Source organism: Pantherophis guttatus, chromosome 4 (genome assembly GCF_059756535.1).
Source record: "Pantherophis guttatus breed Tessera chromosome 4, ASM5975653v1, whole genome shotgun sequence".
Lineage (NCBI taxonomy): Eukaryota > Metazoa > Chordata > Lepidosauria > Squamata > Colubridae > Pantherophis > Pantherophis guttatus.
Window position 1 is genome coordinate 99,124,981 of NC_142066.1, and position 23,492 is coordinate 99,148,472.

The 23,492-nt window shown below is 36.0% G+C and overlaps 1 protein-coding gene across 6 annotated transcripts in view; it reads right to left on the reverse strand.

Annotated features, from left to right (window-relative positions):
• The window catches only part of DNAJC13 (DnaJ heat shock protein family (Hsp40) member C13), a 161,414-nt gene that overhangs the window by 84,676 nt on the left and 53,246 nt on the right, over nucleotides 1–23,492 (reverse strand). For 5 of the 6 annotated variants that reach the window (XR_009620597.2, XM_087892517.1, XM_060683672.2 and 2 more), the window contains 11 exons: nucleotides 22,370–22,426; nucleotides 18,724–18,845; nucleotides 13,223–13,298; nucleotides 10,140–10,235; nucleotides 9,835–9,978; nucleotides 7,494–7,508; nucleotides 3,428–3,510; nucleotides 3,188–3,341; nucleotides 2,067–2,170; nucleotides 1,820–1,979; nucleotides 191–253 (listed from right to left, as the gene is read on the reverse strand). Coding sequence is in view for 5 of the 6 variants with exons in the window: in XM_087892517.1 (XP_087748643.1) it covers nucleotides 191–253; nucleotides 1,820–1,979; nucleotides 2,067–2,170; nucleotides 3,188–3,341; nucleotides 3,428–3,510; nucleotides 7,494–7,508; nucleotides 9,835–9,978; nucleotides 10,140–10,235; nucleotides 13,223–13,298; nucleotides 18,724–18,845; nucleotides 22,370–22,426 (1,074 nt within the window). In the remaining variant the exon portion in view is untranslated. The remainder of the gene's footprint in view (nucleotides 1–190; nucleotides 254–1,819; nucleotides 1,980–2,066; nucleotides 2,171–3,187; nucleotides 3,342–3,427; nucleotides 3,511–7,493; nucleotides 7,509–9,834; nucleotides 9,979–10,139; nucleotides 10,236–13,222; nucleotides 13,299–18,723; nucleotides 18,846–22,369; nucleotides 22,427–23,492) is intronic. The other variant, XM_060683675.2, reaches the window with a different exon arrangement.

A 23,492-nucleotide genomic window follows, 5' to 3' on the forward strand; every position in this document is an offset into this window, starting at 1 on the left:
TTCTATCAAATTGTTGTCTTGTTATAAAACATACAAATAAAGCTTATATATTATATGATATAATACCATCATTAATACAATGATATGTTTTCCATTATTTTATATTTATAATAAAAAAGCCTGAGTTGTTTACAGACAGATCTGTACATGGTTAGAAATTTCAATGCAAGTTGTTTGAATTCTTGCTCACCTTGTTAAGAATCAGTTTGTTAAGGAATATTATCAGCCGGTCCCGTTCCAGTCTGTCAGTGCACTATAAAAAATATAAGACTTGTTTTTTAACAGAAAAAGCATGAAAATGTGTGATTAAATACTATCTCACTTTCCTTTAATGCAGGGGTATCAAACTCAATTTCATTGAGGGCTGCATCAAGGCTATGGTTGATCTCAGGGGGGCTCTCTGGCATTGTCAACTGGGTGGGCGTGGCCAGCTTGACGCCACTCCCCAAATTGCTTCCATGTATCCTCTTTGCATTGGGTAGACCGGATCGAAGCCACACTGGCCCGATCTTTCCTCTTTGCATTGGGTAGACCAGGACAACACCGCGGGCCGGGTCCGACCACATTGCGGGCTGGATCTGGCCCATGGAGTTTGACACTGCTGCTTTAATGCATCATTAGCAACATACTTAAATACCATTATCTTGCAATCTCCAAAGACTGAAAATAATGAAAACACTATGACTTTTGGAAATAATAGCCTTGTTTCCACAACAATTACAATAAAGCAAGTCATCAACGTAATCAAAGCTTCTAATCAATGGTTAAAGCAAATCACAATATCACACTAATTAAATCAAAAATCATTTCCTGGGAAACACGTAGCTCTGGTGATTTCCTCCAGTACATATCTAGGATCCCATGAATTCTTACGCCTAGAGAACATGAGCAAAGTTTCACAGTATGACCACTAACTAGCCAGCTTCTCATTGTTCTAGCAGTCAGTCAACAGAGTGGTTTGGCCATTCCAGGCAATATATGGGAGATGTGCTTATGCTGCCAAGTCTTTGTACCAAATTGTCATGGGAAGGATTTTTCAGCTGCTCTTCTTGTTAGTTTGTTTGTTTATTTGAAGGAGGGTACAGTATAGGTAAACTGATTATATTTAGGATTTCTTCTAACACAATTGACTGCAAGGAATCAATTAACTCTGTGCATGACTGTTTAAGATAAAATGAATGTTCCGGGGTGAATTGATTTAGTCTTGTGACACTTCTTTGGTAAATCTCATAATACATAAATCTTACTAATCCAAATAAGGTTGTGGGAACAGGGATGCCGAAAACAGTAATGACAGAACATAATGATAAAGCACAAATATTGAAGAGTTCCACAGAGCCCTAACTATTAAAACGAGCAAATTCAAATGACAATGACAGTTGTTCCAATATATATATGTCTCTTTGCCTGTCTACATGTGTCACATGCCTACATGTGTCACATCCAAAAATGTGATGCCCCAAAACTAGATAATGCTGAAGTTTCATAAAATATCTTTCAAGGGAGGGATTCAGAACAATGTTGTTGCGATTATGGCAAAATCTACAAAATGTATTTTTCAACCTGGCTTTATTGTCTACAATTCATGATTATTTAACATATTTTAATGCCTTTGGAACACAGGAACAGATACAATAAAAACATCAGTTCTAGTAAGGTCTATACTAAATAAATTCAGGAAATAATATCAATTTCAATTCTCATGAAAAATATTCAAAGACAAATCTTAGCTGCTTGCTAGCCAAATTTGGAGAGAGACATTAATAAATCACATTTACTACCTACTTTCCAACTGTGCAATAATTTAGGAAATACTTACTCTTTCCAACATCCCTACAATGTATCTAGTATCACCAAAGGGACCAATCTCCTCATAGCACCTTCCATATACAATAGCCAGGGCTTGTAAGCAGAGACATTTCATATTTATTTTAGGAGTGAGCAGGAAACGATGATACAACTCATTGAAAAATTCATACCTGTCAAGAAAAAGGATAAAGAATGGTTTAAGACTTAGTCTTTATATCTTAAATGCAACTTTTAAGGTTAAGATAATAACAACTTACGATTTTTTTATTGCTTCACTTTCTTCACTCTCATCTTCTTCTAAAAGCAATCTCAAATAATAATCCCCTATTTTAATTTCTTCTGACAGGCATTCATATTTCACCTTTTACAAAGAGAAAGTAAAGAAGGTTCTAATACATATGAGAAATGAAAATAATATAAAATCTCAGATTTTTTTGTACAAAATGAGATCATAAGAAACATTCTCATATGTAGAAGATGATAGGAGAATACTTGCTTATTCTAGGGACTATGTACATATCTGAAGAAGTGAATTTATTTCTGTTTACAACTATTATTTTTATGTGACCCCATAAAGCAATCACTAATTGAATAATGAACAATCTCAATTACCCATTAGGATTAATAAATCTCACTGAACTGAATTCACTTATTCTAGAAATGACATCACAGGAACTGGAGCAAGATTTATTTATTTATTTTCTGGAGCTAACATATTTTTCTAGTCGAACATAACTGAACAACTTATATTCACTTCTACAGTAAAAAGGTCAAAATACAACAGTATAATAAAGTAAAACAATACAAAAAAGAAATAACAAAACATTTCTAGAAAGTTCAAAGCCAAAAGGCAAAAAAAATATGCCAACCATAGGTAAAGATGAGAGTTCTAATTTATCTCAGATATGCTTCTATTTTTTTTAAAGTCCAGTTTCCATGACTTTCTTTAAACTATATCATATAGTTTCTTTAAACTATATACTCTACTCTGATCTCAAGAAGCAGACTATTTCTAATAAGCGAGGAAGCAACAGAAATGCTTAACTCTTTGGATCCTGTATATGACATCCTTAGGATGGAAAGAATCTGAATCATAATCATAGTATATCAGCAGAAGCCACTGGACAATTCCATAGATAACCAAGACTGGAGGTATATGGGGCTTAACTTGATAGGCTAAATTTTCTTACTTTTATAATAACCCCAATGATTATAATTCCAATAGGAATTTTTTAAATAGAAAGGGCACTGATTTGTATCTATGTAAATAATTTTAATCAGAATTTTATGTACTAATAGTTTAGAAATGGCAAGATGTTTACATTCAAAATAAACTAAGCTTCTAATTTCATTGGATAAATATCAGATGAAGACATACTTCAAATTCATGGTGATTCCAGGAAATGACATTGGTGCTGCCAAGTTCTCTGTCAATCTGAAATGCCCGCATTTCAGTCTCTAAGGAATCTCTTAATTCTTCTCTTGTTTTGAAATTCCAGATCAAATTGGATCTAGTGTGATCTTGGAGAAATCTATATAAGCAGTGTAAAAAACAGATTTTAAATGATAATTTTAAAAAATTATAAAGAGGAACACCATTTCTCTCTGAATTGTTTACCGGTAATAAAAGAGATCCCAGTTGGCTTGTATTTTTATCCTTTGCCTTCGTTTCCTCAGTATTACTGGCTTCTGATTGAGGTTCTACAAAATAAAGTCAATCAAATTATGTCCTGAAAATAACTGAACATACAGTGAAATGAGTTCGTGCATTTCTTTTATGAAAAGTAGAAGCTTTTTCAAAAATCTTAGGTACTTTTTTACCCATCTAAAGCAGTAAGGAGGAATAGGCCATCATATCAATATAGATCAATTTTATAAAAGTTAAGAAATGAGGCAAATGTAGCCTCAATCGTTTCTGCTTTGCACTACAAACAGTCTTGATTTACGACCTGTTTGTTTAATGATAGTTTAAAGCAACAATGGCCTCAGTAAAAATGACATCTTTGAAGTTACAATTGCCACACTCTCCAGTCATATGATCACAATTCAGATGCTTGTTCCAAAAGGTGCTTTTTCAGGAGGCAACTGGACTTCGTTTTTTCTTTTGAAGACATTTTGCTTCTCATCCATGAAGCTTCTTCAGCTCTGACAGGACAGAGGGGAATGGAAGGATGTAATCTATATCCTTTTAGAACAGTGGTTCTCAACCTTCCTAATGCCGCGACCCTTTAATACAGTTCCTCATGTTGTGGTGACCCCCAACCAGGGGTGGGTTCTAATTTTTTTTTACTACCGGTTCTGTGGGCGTGGCTTATTTTGTGGGCGTGGCTTGGAGGTCATGTGACTGGGTGGGCGTGGCTAGCTGGTCATGTGTCCGGGTGGCCATGGCTATGTGTATAGGGACTACTCAGAGGGCTGAAAAAAGTCATTTCTGACAGGTCCTCGCACTTTTGACTGATCCTCACACTTATGACCATCCTCACATTTATGCCCGTGCAGCATTTTTAACAACCATGTCACTCATTTCACAACTGCTTCTTTTCACCATGGTGATAAGATAGGGCAAAAAACGTAAAATGTGAGGATAGTCATAAATTCAAGATCTGGTCAAAAGTGTGAGGACCAGTCAAAAATAACTTTTTCAGCCCTCTGAGTAGTACCTGTGCACAAAAGGACTACCCAGAGGGCTGAAAAAAGTGATTTCTGACAGGTCCTCGCACTTTTGACCGGTCTTCGCACTTATGACTGGTCATCATTTATGCCTATTGTAGCATTCTTAACAACCGTGTCACTCATTTCACAACTGCTTCTCTTCACCATGGTGACAAGATAGGGCAAAAACGTAAAATGTAAGGACAGTCGTAAGTTCAAGGACTGGTCAAAAGTGCGAGGACCAGTCAGAAATAACTTTTTCAGCCCTCTGAGTAGTCCATATGCATAAAAGGATACAGCAATAGAGAGGGATGAAGGAAGGGAAGGGAAATTAGAGTAGGAGGGAGGGTAAGAGAGGGAGGAAGAGAGGAGGAGAAGGAGAAAGGAAGAAGAAGTAGGGAGGAGAAGAAGAGGGTGAGGAAGAGAAAGTAAGAAGGAAAGAAAAGAGAGAGGTGGTAGGTTTGAGGAGAAAGATTGCTGTACAATAAAAAAGATGAAAGGGAAGAAAGCCAACCCCAAACAAATATAAAGATATTAAAATAAAGAATGAATTGTTAAACTTTAAAGAATAAAAGAGAACAAATATGAATAAATAACAATAATTAGAAACACATACAAACATACAATGTATTTTCTTTGAACAGAGTATTTGGCTGGTTCACAAATTTAAACAGTGTTTAGTCATTTCAATTAAATTTACAATTTCTATATTTCCTTTTTGCCATATTTATTCCTCATCTATTTTTGTAAAAAATCAATATTACCCTTCATCCTCATCTCTAATCTTAATCAAATTCAATTTTTCCCTTCTATTCTATATTATACCCCTTCCCATTGTCTTCTATTTTTATATCCATCCTCACATTGGTTAATTATGTAATATTATAGTTGTTTAATATAAATTCAACATTTTAATATAAATCAATTAGTTATATAACTATCTTTTTTGTATATTAATCAATATGAACATTAATATTCCAATTATTTCCATGCAATCCAATTTCTTACAAATCAATTAATTATATTTACCAATAATAATAAACCAAATAATTTCCCCCATATATTCCTCCAAGCCACAACTTAACCATTTCTGCTTTCAACACAATATACAATTAATAGTATCTCAATTATTACAATTCCCTAGTTAAATAGAGCTTTTTTTCTTTTGTGTTTTAAAATCTTGAACTGTCGTCTTTTTCCTTAAATTTCCCATTGTTTGCACCTACCTTTTTTGGTGAGGAAAAAGAAAAGAAATCTGCCTGCCTAATTTTCCAATGTTACAGCAAAGCCAACAGCCTGCTTTACTTTCAGTTTCGTTTTTCAGCATAGATAGGGGAAAAAAAATCTGCACTCTTTGCAAGCAAGCAGCAGAGCCCTGAGCAAAACAGCTGAGACCAAATCAGCTGAGAGTCGGGAGCCGATCTAATCAAGGGCTAATTAGCCTATGCTGAAGCTCCGTGGGCCAATAAAATTACAAAAAAAACACTGAACTGTTTGTTAAATTGCTGGCTCGCCCGCCCCTCGCCCACCACTATTTATTGGCAATAGTGGTGCGAAGGGGCGGGGCAAGGCGGAACCGGCACAATCCCACCACTGGCTATAGGGCGGCCCTTTGAAGCCCCGCGGCAAGAATTTAAACAGTTTTTTTTCCTCTAGCCATCAGCTGGGACTCAGGAGGCAGCAATAGTTTGGGAGTGGGCGGGGTAAGTGAACGGCCGGCGATCCAACAGAGCAGAGAGTGAGGGTGAGTGAAGGCGTGGGGGGGGCGAGAGAGGGCTTTGGCGACCCCTGTGAAATGGCCGTTTGACCCCCAAAGTGGTCGTGACCCCCAGGTTGAGAACCGCTGTTTTAGAGGGTTGTTGAAGCACTTGGAGGATTATCTGTGTCTTTAGGGTCACCTGAGTAGTGCTCCTGTAGTCTGCAATCCAAGAAGCTTCTTCAGCTTCTATAGATGAGAAGTGAAACATCTTCAAAAGAAAAAACAAAAAGTCCATCTGCCTCCTGAAAAAGCACTTTTAGGACAATCATGACCTGGATGACTGAGAATCTCTACAGACTTTTAGCTATACAGTTTGGGATGAACAAGCTTTGAATGGTGTGGGAGTAGGAATGGATTTCCAAAGGAAAAGATTGCAGACTACAGGAACCAGGAGCACTACTCAGGTGACCCTGAAGACATAGATAAACTTCCAAGTGCTTCAATGACCCTCTAAAAGGATGCAAATGACCAGTTGTCTGAAAGGAATATAAATTATTCCATTCCCTACTGTCCTGTCAGAGCTGAAGAAGCTTCTTGGATGAGAAGTGAAACGTCTTCAAAAGAAGAAACAAGAAAGTCCAGTTGCCTCCTGAAAAACCACCTTTGGACAACCATGACCTGGATGACTGAGAATCTCTACAGACTTTTAGCAATTCAGATACTTGGAAACTAGATCCCATTAACAATGGTTGTAATATCTGGCGATCATGTGATGATAATCTGTAACCTTCCCAGCTACTTTCTGACAAGCAATATCAATTGAGGAAACCAGATTCACTTACAACTGTTTGATTCACTTAATGAGTCCATGCTTCACTTAATGACAGTTATTTGTTTAATGGCCAAAGTAAAAATGGTTGTAAAATTGGGTTTGGTCATGTGATGATTTGCTTTATGATCACATTAACTTACAAAGGAAACTCTGGTCCCAGTTGTAGTCATAAGTCAAGAACTACCTGTTATGGAGTCTTAGCAATTCACTGCAAAAGTATGGTATAAAACTACTTAACTATGTTGTTACATGGTGTGTGAGAAAGCAACTTCTTTACAATGTTTATGAAAATAACTGGAAATAAAAGACAATCAATCTGGAGAAGAATAACCATAATAGAAGGTAGGTTAGCAAGTGAAAACTTCTATATTTTTATAGAGCTGAAACATCAATAATAAGCCAAACTTAACCAAGCAATAGTTTTAATCAATTTTATATTGATAGACAATACACTAAGCTACCGTAATTCAAGGCAGTTTGCAGAAAAGAATAAAGACTCACCATATTGTTTCTATCCTAGTTGTATTTGGGAAATAAAAAAAAACAAAATTTATGTTTAATAGAAATGCCTCTCAAAAGTTTTAATATTTTACAACAATTTCCTGCAAATAAGAAATGTGTATATAATAGCACTATGGGCTGAGAAACTTAAATCATACCTCTAACTTCTACTAACCACACTACTGGTGGGAAGGGGGATGTACATAGGCCAAAGTAATAGAAAATATTAAAGGAAGCGTTTGTAAGGCCCCTCCTCGGGAAGCCTTCCCTGGACCCAGCAGAATTAAAAAACTTTCGTCCAGTCTCCAACCTACCCTTTGTGGGAAAGGTTGTAGAGAAACTGGTGGCACTTCAGCTCCTGCGGTCATTGGATGAAATGGATTATCTGGACCCTTTTCAGTCCGGTTTCAGACCTGGCTACACCACGGAAACTGCTTTGGTCACGCTGATGAATGATTTCTGGTGAGCCCGAGACAGGGGTCATTCCTCTATCTTGGTGCTACTTGACCTCTCAGCAGCTTTTGATACCATTGACCATGGTATCCTTCTGGGGCGACTAAGGGAGCTAGGAGTGGGAGGCACTGTGTTGCGGTGGTTCACCTCCTATCTCTCTGGTCGATCACAGTTGGTGCTGGTAGGAGGACAGAGGTCGACCCCTAGGCCCCTCGTCTGCGGGTGCCTCAGGGCTCGGTCCTCTCTCCCCTCTTATTTAACATCTACATGAAACCACTAGGTGAAATCATCCGATGACATGGGGTGGGATATCAGCAATATGCAATTTTTAAAGTTTTTAATGTTTTAATGTTTTTAATGTTTTATTGTTTTTATGGGATTGTTTGCATTGTTTTATTCTTTGTTGTAAGCCGCCCAGAGTCCCTTGGGAGTTGGGCGGCATAGAAATGCGACAAAATAAATAAATAAATAAATAGCGTTGGAAAATGTAATGTCATTTAATGAACTGGATATATAGCAAATGTATGAACTAAAATGGGTCTTCATTTTTCTCCACTTATTCCACAAAAAAGAGCCTAGAACAGTGATGGCTAACCTTTTTTTCCTCAGGTGCCAAAAGCGTGCATGAGCGCTATCGCACATGTGCCCGCACCCATAATGCAATGCCCCCTTCCACATGTCCCGCCCCCCTGCACATGTGTGCGATTCCCCCACATGTACATGCGACCCCCACATGCGCACACGACGTCCCCCCCACGCATGCGCGCAACCCCGCGCTTTTGGCCTCACATCCCAAAACAGCACGGGGGGGAGGGGGGGGAGGAAGTCTTTGCCTCCCAAAATGGTTGGGAGGGGGAAAAAGCCTCCAAAACAGCTGGGAGGGGAAAAAAGCCTTGCCTCCCAAAACAGGGCTGGGAGGGGAATCTCCAGAGATCTGCGAAGGCACAGGCAGCAGAAAGTGAGGAGAAAGGAAGGTCTCCCCACGCAAGCGCTGCATCTCCCGTTGCAGGGCAGACTTGAAAATCAGCTGGCCGGAGGGAAATGTGCGCGCATGGGCAGTGGAGCTGACTGGGTGACGGCTCGTGTGCCCGCAGAGAGGGCTCCACATGCCACCTGTGGCATGCATGCCATAGGTTCGCCATCACAGGCCTAGAACTTTAGTTGTAGCCACAATTGAAATTGCATAATATATGTTAGTCATACTCGTAATTTCATAAGTTGATATATCTAGTACTCTGAACCGAATGGATAATAAGACTACTTACAATGCTTCTATCCATTTCTATTATGTCAACATCAAACATCATATATTTAGCACACTAATCCATATTGAAATTGGTTTGTTTTTGGATTAGCATCTTGCACAACTCCCTCTTCAGAAGAAAACCATGCTTTACTTACAGACTATTCAGCCAAAACATAAATCACATTATGGCTAAGAACAGAGTATAAATCAGATCACAACTGTGTAACATAAAAAGTCATAACAATTTATGTACCATCAAAAAGGTACATAAATACATAAATAGCAGAAGGATGGAAGGAAAGCAAAGAAGGATGGAAGAAAACAAATTGAGAATTTGTCATACAGAGATATTTTCATACACCTAAATATATTAACTACTCAAATTATACAGATGTTCCCTTAAATTTATATTTCACCTTTATAAACAGCAGTTATTTTAAATACCAATTTCCCAGTATCAAGAAAATAGTAGGGTTGATTAGGCATCACCTTTAATAGAAGAAACTATCTTCAATTTTTCTGTAGATAAGAATATATTGATAATACATTCAGTCACCTATGAAATCAACACAACCAAACACATCTAGACAAACAACTGAAATGAAATCATATTATCATGAACACAAAAAATTAGTATTATACCTCTTTTTGTGCTATTCCCATTTTGTCTCGCCAGTGCATCAAAACCAAATCCACCTTCTCTTTAGCAAATTTTTCAACCCCTTTAGCAGCTTTTCCTGCAAGTCGTTGCCATTCTGGCACTTTATTAAACTTCCCATACTGATCCTATAGAGGAAAGTTCATCAATCACCAAAATTAATTTATAGAAATCAATTATCCACAGAAATAATGAAAACTGAGCTAAATCATTTTTACCTTCACTAAAGCCATGATATTTTTAATCAGATGTACAGTAAAACAATTCAAAAGGAAAATTTCATACTCACATTTGCAATTTTTAAGTTATCCCTAATATGCATCCGATCCCAGTCCTTTTCCGGAACAGGGTCATTACTGTCCAAGTAAGCAAGTAAACCTGATGGCTAAAGCCACATACATACAAATGATGAACACAAAGCATCAAATGCAATTACATCACTTATCAAAACTTAAAATTAATTCAAGATTTTTTATAATTTTCTACAAATTTAAGCATCAATTACTATTTGACACACATAATATACATCTTTATTTTATTCAACTGTTATTTTTAATCAGATATTTTAATGCTATTTTATGAAGTTGTCTCATTTTCCATACATCACAGAGTGGTAATTATCATGAAATGTTTCTCCATAGGTAGGGATTTTCATGTATCTTACAGTACATTCTCTAAAAACATTTCAACATTATCAATACTCGTATGATCTGCTGTTTTTTTTTAAAAGAAAAGTTTTTATTTTATGATCAAACAAATATACAATATAAGCAATCATTCGAACTATCATCAAAAAAAAAAAGAAAAAAATTTTTTAAATCCATAATCCATCTCTAAACTCAATCTTCAACCCCTCCTCACCACCCACCACCCCCGACTTCCCAGAACAAAAACAGGGCATAGATTTCACCAAACATTCGCTAAAATAAACTAGCTAACTGCAAGATTTAATAGCTCCCAAGACCCCTTAACTCCCCTCTTACAATTTCATCAACCTCCCTTTTTATAGACTCAAAGTAGCAAATAATCCAATAACTCTAAGAGTATCAAAACCATTAACAAATATTAAGCATTCAAACCTTAAAAATTCTCTTAATATATCAATAAGGTATTCAATTCATTTACAAAAACATTTTCCCCCCTCCTACTTTTCTCAAAATTCAGATATTTTGAAATCTTATAACAAAAAATAAGCCTTAAATATTCAATAGTTACATTTTCCCCCTTCGTTGTTCCTCCCTCCAACTTTCAAAATTTTAAAACATAAACATCAACGTTTTAATTAACCATTAATACATAAACTAGAAAACCAAAAAAGATTAATCTTACATTCTTACTCTCAAATATTTTAAAAATCTTAAAACAAAAAATAAACCTTAATTAATCATAATCTGTACGTTTACCCCCTCAGTCTTTTTTCCTCCCTCCAACTTTTAACTCCTAAAACATAATCATTTTTAGCCATTATCATTATTTAAGTTTCTACATTTTTTTTAAAAAAATAATCATTTTAATTAACCATTAATGCATCATATTTAAAAATCAATATTTAAATTTATACTTTTTCCCCCTCAGTAGTTATAACACCTAAAACATAATCATTTTTAACCATGAATAGAACAACTGCAAACCAAAAAGAAAGGTTAATCTTCCATTCTTGCTTTCTTTTTATATTTTTTCCAGTCTTTCTGCATCCCTCCTACTTCTATTTTGAGGAGGTTTTTAATTTTAATTTGAGGTTGATGTAACTGCAAAGATTTCCCCTTTTTGAGAAAATTTCCCCATATCGTATGATCTGCAGTTGTTGGGGTGATTTTATATTATATTAATTTATTTGATCTCTTATTAGTTTTGTTTTTTAAAATGATGTTTTATATTCTATAAGCCGCCTTGAGTCACCATATGCAAATAGGCGGCAATATAAATTCAATAAAATAAACAAACAAACAAACAAACAATCTACTAGAAACGGTCAAGAATAAAAAGGCTATATGGGGCTTAGTTATGCCTAATTATACCTTAGTTACACTAGTGTTTTTTTTGTTTTTGCTTTTTTAATCCCATCTATGAGAATTCTCAGTTTAAAAGATAGGCCCAGCAGTGGGGGCAAAGGACTCATGTTTTGAGAAATAAATTTATAAAATGGTTTGAACATGATATTACTATAATTGAGTGATGGAAAAAGCTCTGCTGCTAATTCCATATTTATAGTACAATTCAGAGGCATCTTTCATACTGAAAACTATTTCTAGCTCTGTCTAACATGCTTTTGCTGAAACATGGAAAACTCATCTAGTAACTTCTGTTAGTGCAATGACTTGCTATTTGAAAATCTACAGCCATAGTACTGCAGAAGTGTTCTTGCATTTGTAAGAGATCTTCTAGGCCAGGTGTCGGTAACCTGCAGCTACAAAGCCACATGCGGGTCTTTCATCCCTCTGCTGCAGGTCCCTGTCACCCTGTTGCAGCAGAGAAATGAAAGAGCTATCACCCTGTAGCAGCAGTGGCAATGACTGGAGCCTTAGTGTGGGAGTGAAGCGCCCCTGCACTTGCTGAAACAGCATTCCACCTTCGTCATGGTACATTTGCTGTTGCTGCCTCCATGACCTGTACGCTGCTCTCACAACACCTTGTGCAGCACAGTGAAATTTAGCATGCTTCACAATGGGGGAGACAGGGTCCCCTCCTCTTGGAGCCCATTACGACGTGGAGTCACAATGCGACCCTGCATTGTCATTGGCTCGCTCTCGCCTCCCGGATGTCGGTTGATTTTCCTGCAGAGCCGCTGGTGTTGTGAAGTCCCACCTCCTCATTGGCCAGCTGGTATTCAGCTCTCCGACAACCAGCTGATTGTTAGTATGCTGCTCCTGGACTTGTTGGCCTCCGGACGTCAGATTCTCACCACCCAGCACCAGTTCAGGGGTTCCTTGCCCCTCCCAGGGGAGTGGGGGGAAGAGAGAGAGGGAGGGAAGGAAAGAGAGAGACAGAGGGAAAGAGAGAGAGAGAGAAGAGACAGAGACAGAGAGAGAGAGAAAGAGCGGGGGAAAGAGAGAGAGAGAGAGAGAAAGAGAGAAAGAGACAGTCATGTGACTGGGTGGGAGTGAGTGATGTTGAGTTGGCCACGCCCACCCCCGTTTTGTGGCTCCCAGTGTTTTCTTTTCTGTGGGAAACTGATCCAAATGGCTCTTTGAGTGTTTAAGGTTGCAGACCCTTGTTCTAGGCCTTGGCTAATGTTTACCAATCTAAAAATATATAACAAACATTTCTACTAGAATACTTTTCATAAGGCTATTTACTGTAAAATGTCTACTGCTGAGAAACGGCTGAAGTGTCATAAATAAAAAGGCCTTCTTGAGAAACATTTTCACTTACCAAGATACGCTTCAGTAAGTTCAAAGCAGTTGTATTTTCAGCTGTCCAAAGACCCACTAGATGTCTACTCAGCTGTCTAAGAATTAAAGTGAAAAAAACATTTTATTAGAAAAAAAAAATGACGTTCAAAGACAACAGTCTTCCAACAGTATTATTGCTCAGCAACTATTCAGAATCTTCAACTATCTTCCAAATTAAAACTGCTGTGTAATCAACAACAGGAAAGACAAGACAAGAAGGGAGCTAAGACTACTATACAAGAGACTGGAGCCATGGGGGGAGCGACTCCGAAGATTTTGGATGATATTCGGTTATTCTGCTCTTTGCTCCAGAAAGATGAAGATGACGCTTAAGTGTTTATCTTGGAATGTGAATGGGTTGAATTCAGCACAGAAAAGGAAGAAATTATTTATATATTTGAAACAATTTAATAATGATATAATTTGTCTACAAGAAACGCATATTACAGTTCAAGATCAAAAATACTTGATAAACTCCAAACTAGGAATACACTTTATATCTTCAACGTTGCAAAAAAAGAATGGTGTGGTTATCTATGTAAATAAGAAATTTACGGCTAAAGTTATAGAAACAGATGAAGATGGTAGGTTTGTAGCAATTGAATTACTTACAACATATGGCCAAATTCTTTTGATAGGAATTTATGCTCCCAACCAACAACAGGATTATTTCTATAAAATGTTACATACTAAAATACTACAATGGGACTATAGATCTATTTTAATCATGGGAGACTGGAATGGAGTAATAGACTCTAAATTAGACAAAAGGAGTTCAGCGAAATCTAGGATTAGGTTACCTCAGACCTTTTTTGATATGAAAGAAGATTTGGAACTAAAAGATATTTGGAGAATACACAACCCAAAAGAACTGGACTATACTTTTTTTTCAGATAGACATAGATCCTTCTCTAGGATTGATTTCATTTTGTTGTCAGATGATTTACTTGTCAAGACAAAAAGAACAAAGATTTTTCCAAGAACTTTGACTGACCATAGCCCAGTATGGATAGAAATTGAGATGGATAAGATTGAGAGACGTTCTTGGAGATTAAATGAGAACTTGTTCAGATATGAAAAAAACACAACAGAACTTAAAAAGCACTTGAAAGAATTTTTTGAAATAAATTTGAATAAAGGTACCCCAATAGAAATTGTGTGGGATGCAAGTAAAGCTTATATGAGAGGGGTGCTTATCTAAATGAACTCTAAACATAGAATGATTCGACAAAAGAAAAGAACTGAATTGGAAATAGAAATAAAGAATAAAGAACAGTTACTTATTAAAAATCCAACAGATGAAAGAATATGCAGTGCTATAAAACTTTTGAAAGACCAATTTCAAATGCTTATGGCGGAACAAGTTGCAACAAACTTACAATATGCGAAGCATAATACATTTTGTAACGCTAATAAACCGGGCAGATGGTTGGCTTACACATTGAGGAAAAAACAAAGTATACGGACTATTGATAGTATTGATATTGGAGGGAAAGAAATCTTTCAACAAAAATTAATTAAAGAAGCTTTTGTGGACTGTTATACCAAACTATATGCCAAAGAGGAGGTGCAGAATGGATTTATAGAAAAATATTTAAACGATAAAAGAGTTACAAAAATTACTGATCAACAAAAGGAAAGAATGAATTATCCTATAACAGAGGAGGAGATAATAGTAGCAATTAAACAGTTAAAAACAGCCAAAGCTCCTGGCACGGATGGTTTGACCGCAGTGTATTACAAAACTTTGCAAGCTGAAATGGTGGAACAACTTAGAGATTTATTTTGCAATATTCAACAAGGGGGTAAAATACCCCCATCATGGACAACAGCTTATATATCTTTGATACCAAAAGAACAAGTCGGTCCTAAAAAACCAGAGAATTACAGACCAATATCTCTTTTGAATACAGACTATAAAATCTATGCGAAAGTATTAGCCAACAGGTTGATGCCAGTAATCCAAAAGGTGATTCATGATGATCAAGCGGGATTTATCGAGGGCAGATACATGAAGGATAATGCAAGGCAAGTAATAGATTTATTGGAATATCTTGAGAAGAATAAACAGATTCCTGCAGTGCTGGTCTTTTTGGATGCAGAGAAGGCCTTTGATAGAGTGGATTGGAATTTTCTACTAAAGACTTTAAAAAAGATGGACTTTGGGGATCAATTTATACAGGCGATTTCAGCAATTTACCAAGAGCAAAAGGCACAGATCATTATTAATGGAAGTTTGACAACAGAGTTCAAAATTGAAAAAGGAACAAGACAGGGATGTCCGCTGTCCCCACTTTTATTTATTTTAACACTAGAAGTCTTGCTAAATACAATACGGGACTCTAATATCCTGAAAGGTATAATGATTAGGCAAGAGGATTACAGAATAAAGGCATTTGCAGATGATCTGGTTGTTACCCTATCACAGCCAATGGAATCAATAATCCTGATGAAGGACATTATACAAGACTATGGTAAAGTTTCAGGTTTTAGACTGAATCCAAAAAAGACTAAAATGATAGCTAAAAACATGACACAAGATCGTAAACATGAGCTTGAAAGGAGGGCAGGTTTTGAGATTGTACCAAAGGTAAAATATCTAGGAGTTCAGGTTGCAGAATCAAACATGAAATTGTTTCAAAATAATTATGAGGTGTTGTGGCGAGAGGTGCAGAAAGACACGGAGACTTGGAAAAAACTGCAGCTGTCTCTACTTGGAAGAATAGCAGCAGTTAAGATGAACATTTTGCCAAGATTTCTTTTTTTGTTTCAAATGATTCCGGTGCTTAAAAGTGATAAACAATTGAAAGTCTGGCAAACTGGAGTGAATAAGTTCGTCTGGAACGAGAAAAAGCCGAGAGTGAAATTGAAAATTATGCAAGATGTTCCAGAAAGAGGAGGTCTTAAACTTCCAAACCTACAGTTATATTATGATGCAGCAGCTTTAACTTTAACAAGTGATTGGTTTGGAAGGAAAAAGGCTGGAATATTGAATGCAGAAAGTTTTGATCTTGAATTTGGATGGCATGCCTACTTATTTTATGATGACAAAGTTGATAAAGTATTTAAAAGCCATATATTTAGAGACTCTTTGATGAGAGTTTGGAAGAAGCACTGATTCAAATGGGATTATAAAATACCGTTATGGCTGGATCTTGGTCATATTTTGTGGAATACAAATATAATGTCACTCGGGGGGGTTTTATACAAAGAGGTTCTTTTTACAGATGCGGGCAGATGGCAGCTGAAGACATTGCAGACACTGTTGGACGAAGGGATTAATCTAACTTAGTTACAATATAATCAATTACAATTGAGATGGAAAGAGGACCAAAAAACTGGTATTATGTTGCACGAGGAAGAATTGGTTAGACATATAAAAGAGAAAGGTCCAATGCATATCAAAAGGCTTTATAATGTTTTGTTAGAAAGGGATTCAGAAACTGAATTAGTTAAAGATTGTATGATTAAGTGGGCACAAAATTTTGAAGAACCAGTGATGTTGGAAACATGGGAAAAAATTTGGGTTCAGAATGTTAAATTTACTCAGTCGCAGAATTTGAGGGAAAATTTCTATAAAATGTTTTATAGATGGCATTTAGATCCCAAAAAGTTGTCATGTATGTACCCCAATGTTCAGCCAAAATGTTGGAGATGTGAATGTTTGGATGCTACGTATTATCATGTTTGGTGGACCTATAGGAAAATTAAGGCTTTTTGGATAAAAATTTGGTGGGTCATGCAGAATGTTTTGAAGAAAAAAATTCAATTCTTTCCACAATTGTTTTTATTGGGTATAGTTAAGGGTTTTACATTGGGTGAAACAAAACTGATATTGTATATGATAACAGCAGCAAGATTGTTGATAGGTAAATATTGGAAAAATGAAGCTTTGCCCACTATTGAGGAATGGACTTTGAAGATGGCCAGTTTTGCAGAGATGGCGAAGATTTCAGCATACTTAAAAGATTGTTCACAAGAGACTTATGAATGGGAATGGAAAAAGTGGATAGAATATGTTCAGAACAAATATCAAACTAGAAAGTATCAAATAGCTTTTATTTGAAAATAATGTATTAGAAATATTTTAATGTAATGAGGGTAAATAGAAAAATTATAAAGGGGAGGGAGGGGTTCAAGTTTTTATACAAGTTTTATATTAAGGGTTTTTTTAATTTTTTTTACCAGATATGAGTATAATATAGGGAAGTCTGGGGGGAGGGGAGGGTTAGGGAGGGTTAGGGAGGTTGGGAAGTTTGGGGTGGGTGGTGGTGGGGGGAAAAAGGGGTGAAAATGTAATTGTAAAACTTTTGCAATAAAAAAAAAACTGCTGTGTAATCTACCTCATTCTAAACTCTTGTGATTCAGAAACATTGTATTTTTAAAAACCCAATCAATGTTAAAAGACAACTTACTACCTACTACACATTACAACAGCTTTCAATCTATCAATTTCCAAAATGATGTGTCTAGGTGTTTTACTAGAAATAAAAATAGGACAGGGATTTGGCAGGATAATTTGGTCCCCAGTTTAAAAGAATGCAGCTTCTGTGAACTCTATATGTAAATTAGATTGTAGTAGTAGTAGAAATTGTTTAGTTTAATAAGAAGATAATACTGCTGGTAGTGATATCAATGTAAGGGAAGAACAATCCCAAGCCAACAAGAAAGGGAGATAGATCACTGTGGGAAATGACTACCAAAGGCAAGCACCAACTGAAAAATAGTCCAGACAGTATAGGTAGTCTTCAATTTACAATCATTCATTTTGTGACCTTTAGAAGTTACAATGACACTGAAAAAGTGACTTGTGACCATTTTTCATACTTACAACTATTGCAGAATCCCCATGGCCATGTGATCAAAATTCAGACACTTGACAACGGGCATGTATTTATGACAGGATCATGTGACCATCTTTTGCAACATTGTTACAAGCAAAGCCAATGGGGAAGCCAGATTCACCACCGTATTATTAACTGAACAAGTGCAGTGATTCACTTAACCATGGAAAAAAGATCATAAAACGGGGCAAAATTCATTTAATAAATATCTTGCTTAACAACAAAAAAATTGGGCTCAATTGTGTTTGCAAGTCAAGGATTGTATTCAATACTATAGTAGAAATAATTGTAATCATTTAATGCAATGATTAAAGTTCTAAAACTGGGAGAGTATAAATACTAGTCCTCCCTCAGATTCGGAAACTGGCTGGGTGATATTGTTCACTCTCAATCCAAGCCTACACGATAGGCTGTTACTGTGGAGAAAATAAGAAGCATTATAGATGCTGCCTTAAGTTGTATAAAATAAAGGTGAGGTATAAATCTAACAAACAATTGGGAAGAGATAGAAAAGTAATGAATGTATATTTTTTCAGCATATAGACCTTCTACAGCAATCAGTTTCAGTATAAAAAACAAAGATCACTGCACAAAAGGCCTTAGAACATTTAAACAAGTAATTTAAGTCTGGACTCACCTATTGGTACGCATCCTTTGATCAGTGCTTATAGTAAACATAGCGGTATGCAAGTGGCGAGGTAAGGCACCTTCACTGAGAGCAAGTTCTTGCATTTTAGTTGCTATTTCTTTATCTCCCTCCTTTGGGAAAAATGGAATAAAATTTAAAAAACAATTATTTTACAGTTTAGAAGTAACTACCTGCACATAAAACACTGTTAATATTAAAATGTAAAGCTAATTGCTCATATCAATACTTTTGTTTTTATTTCCACTGTGACAAGGAACATCTGAAGCAAATCTGAATATAACTGATATAATTATTTCATCTTTAAAAATACAAAAGTAGCCTTGGAAAAAGGAATACTTTCTCATCATACAAAAATTACAAAATAATTCAAGAAGTTTCCTGGAATACATTAAGACCATAAAAGGTAATGTTATTTTTTGCAATGTCTAATATCCATTAATATTTTCACAAATATTGCCATATAAAGGTTTTAACAGCTGAAGTTCACCTGCTGTCAAAAACTTCCCTGTAAGAAAAAATAGCAATATAAAGAATTATATTAATCATGGAAGAGAATGTTCCAGAAAATTCTAAACTGTTGTTTTTTTCCCTTTGCACCATGCCAAATCTTCTCCCAGTTCATGACATTTCTTGGGCAATTTGGTGATTTCCAGGAGTAAATCTGAAGGGCTGTGAATTTAATTCTGATTACCATGTCCAGAACTTCTCGAACCATTTCTTGGTAAGAGGATTTACTTCTTGAAACTGCCAAATAATTACCAGAACAACATAATGTAGAACTAGACATGGGTTATGGCTAGATGAATTTTGCAAAACCAAAGGGGAAAAAAAAACATATCTCTAATCCTGTTTATGCAGGTAGTCCTTGACCTTAAAATTACAATGAATCTAAAAAAGGTATTTAGAACCCAAATTTGAAATTCTGATGGCCACCCCCCCCTCAGTCTTATTTTGGAGGGTAGGCAACTAGCCTGCACTTACACCCATTTTAAGCCCATTTTCAGTGTTCTGCAGTTGCATCATTTTCTTCAGTTTCTGGCAAAAATGATGCATAACAAACAATGGATTCACTTAAGTACTGTATCGTGGCTTTATGACTGATGCAGTCATAAGAACTGCCACAAAAAAGGTTGTAAAATTGGATGTAATCACATGACGACCTGATTAATTACCATATTTTTTTTGAATTTTTTAAAATTATTTTTTAAAATATAAACATAAAATACATCTTTTAAGAACAGAGCATTGATCTGGTCATGAATAGATATAATCGTTTACCCCTTTTTATCAAGCTCTTTCCCAAATCTCCACCATTACATCTTTTAAAATAAAAACCAAAACAATTTTTCCCCCACAATTGTAATATCTTAATCTAAACATTTACCATTCTATTCTAAACACCACCAGTCTTAATTTCCAAATAACACAACTCAATATTTAATTACAATTATTTACCCTAAATTCTATCTAAATGCCCATCCTATGACCCATTACATTAAATCTTTAAATCCTAATCTCTTTAAATTTACACCTATATTTCTTAACCTTATCACACATTGCACTCTTCATTATACACAGAATCATTTCATTATAACAATCTTATCATCTTCATTTTATTATTCATATCAACATAGTCCCCTTTATATTTGATGCTAATCCCAACATAATCATTTTATTATTACTATCAATTCCAACTTAAATCATATTTATTTTAACTATTTGTCTCTTAATCATTTTCTTTTGGCTGATTTCCAGCATATTCAGTTATTATTTGGCTGTTTCCCAGCATATCTATTTGTTTTGGCTTTTTCCAGCATATTCAGTTATTATTTGGCTGTTTCCCAGCATAATCCTCTATTGTTTTGGCTGTTTCCCAGCATATTCATACTATTTTGGCTATTTCCCAGCATATTCATCTTTGTTTTACTGTTATACCCAGTATACACATCTCTATATTGTTTTGGCTGTTTCCCAGCATATTCATCTATTATTAGGCTGTTTCCAGCATATTCATTAAGCATATTCTTTCTCAGCTTTGTTTACAATTTAACATTGAGGCTTAATTCATACATCAGACATATCCACATATAAATCAATAAAATTTCTTGGATTCTTCTCATATTCATATATATTCTTATTCATCTATAAGAAACTCCTTTTTTATCAATACTATCCATCTTTACTTCATTTTTCTATTTTAATCACATTATTTTATTTTCCATCCTTATATATCTATAAACACCTTCTTTTATAATTAATATTCATCTAAACAATACAGTTCATATTTTAATCAAGCTATTTTTATATTCTTCTTTTCAACCGTATATATTATATTCCTTCATTTCCTTGTCTGTCAATTTATAATCCATTTCAAATTCAATATTCCCAAAATTAATTCATCATGTATCATTATAATTTTTTTTGTTACTTCTATTCCCTGCAAAGTACATCAACTTTCCTTCTTTTGTTCCTGCACCATTTGACTTCTTTTGTTCCTGCACCAATTAGTATCAATTATAAAAGTTCTGTTGTATTTCATCTTTCTTTCCACCGAAAAATCTGTCTGTAGACGAAGAAAAAACCTCCACCACCAAACTCTCATGGCTATTATCAGTAATTTCACAGTGTTCCAAGACAAACAGCAAGTTACAGTGTTTCTTTTTAAAGTGGAAGGTGTTTCTCTGCAATCCACACTTTCCCTTAGTCACTCCAATCTCCATTTTGTTGCAATTATATAACAGTTCAATTTAACTTTCTTCTTTTGAGTTTAAAAGTATTAAATCCATACCTTTTTTCTTTTTCTTTTTTCCAAGTCCAACTCTAATTTAAAAAAAGTTTCCAGGCTTTTCAACATGCCTCAATGTTTAATTGTTCCAATTGAATCAATACCAAAGTAAATTTCCTTGCGGGTCTTTTCCTCCTAAAGTTACTTTGCAAAATCTTCTATGCCCCTCAAATCCACAGCCGCTGTTTTAAGGCTAGGGGTCTTACAAATAACGATAATTGCTCTAGCGTTGTTTCAAGCTGGGTTGGTGTCACTCACCCGGCTTCAAAGAGCTTCGTTCTTTTTCACTTTCCTCCTGCACATCTCTTAATTCGGTTTATCGCAGCTTCGTGGCAGCCGCCATGGCTGCCACCCCCCACCGCCGACTCACAGAGAATTCCCTCTGACCTCCGAGGAACTTGCCTGTTCCTCTAGGTTGTCCGAGGCGCCTCTCTTCCTACCTCGTCCCTGCAGGACGGTTCTGGTCCAAAGACCCATCGGCGGTGGTTCGGCAGTTGGGTTTTTTGCGGGACTCCACAGAGCCCGCTATTTTCCCAGCTGTCTCGCCGCAATGTCAAATCGCCTGATTAATTACCATATTGACTTACAACTGTAAATGTGGGTTCAATTATAATCATAACTCGAGGACTAGCTGTACATTGCTTGTAAGGTAGAATAACTTTAGAACAAAAAATTGTGCTGAAGAATCAAATATTTTCACTAACACAGTTCATTCTAAACAACTGCTTTTAGCTGAATGAAAAGTAAATTAAGTTAAATAAAGAATTCATCACATTTTTTCATATGTTTATTTTATACAAGTTACCGCTCAAATGTACCCTATTTTTTAACTTTTAAAATAAGCCTTACTTCTATTATTGCCTTCATAACCAATCCAGCTCCTTTCACAATGGCCATGGAAGGGTGCTGTGAAAATAATGCATAAGAAAACAATATAGTGAATTGGTTAGTCTAAAACTATGGGGGGGGGGGTTGACTGTCATTAAGTGATAAACAGACTGCAACTGAGAGCCTTCATGTTCTATAGCAGATCAGCCCCTATTTAATGTAGATTCCAAGGGCTTGACAATCCCAATGTGAGAAAAATAATATATTATGGTAATTGTTTTTAAATTTATTATTTATTTATTTATTTATTTATTTATTTATTTATTTATTTATTTATTTATTTATTATTTTGTATACCACCCTTCTCCCAGAGGGGACTCAGGGCGGTGAACAGCCAAAATTAAAAAACATACAAATACAAAAGTTAAGATAATTAAAAAGAATTAAATCATTAGCTTCCCAATTTAAAACCCCCAAATCCATAAAATTTAAAATACCAATTAAAAACCATTTAGGCTAGGCCGGCTTGGTGGAATAAAAACGTCTTCAGGGCTTTACAGAAGGTCCGGAGGTCCGGGATCACCTTCTTCAGACTTGATTATTAATGGAAAAAGTCTGTAAAATTGGTATTACTTATTTATACAACCGTTTGAGTGGCCTGCTCTTATAAACCTGTGGACTGCTTTAAATAATGAGAAATTATTTGTCTATGTTTAACATGTAATATTTACAAGGATATGCCCTTGAAGTGATGTCCCAGTGCCTGGAGGCTGTGCGGGTCTGGATGGGGAGGAACAGGCTCAAGCTCAACTCTTCCAAGACTGAGTGGCTGTGGCTCCCGGCATCCCGACTCCATCACTGACTATTGGGGGGGCGAGTCATTGGCCCCCACAGAGAGGGCTCGCAATCTGGGAGTCCTCCTGGATATGCAGCTGTCCTTGGAGGAACATCTGACGGCTGTAACCAGGGGGACCTTTTGTCAGGTTCGCCCGATTCGCCAGTTGCGGCCCTTTCTTGATCGGGATTCCCTGTGCACAGTCACTCACGCCCTCGTCACCTCTCGCCTTGACTACTGTAACGCTCTCTACATGGGGCTCCCCTTGAGGAGCACCCGGAGGCTCCAGCTGGTCCAGAACGCAGCAGC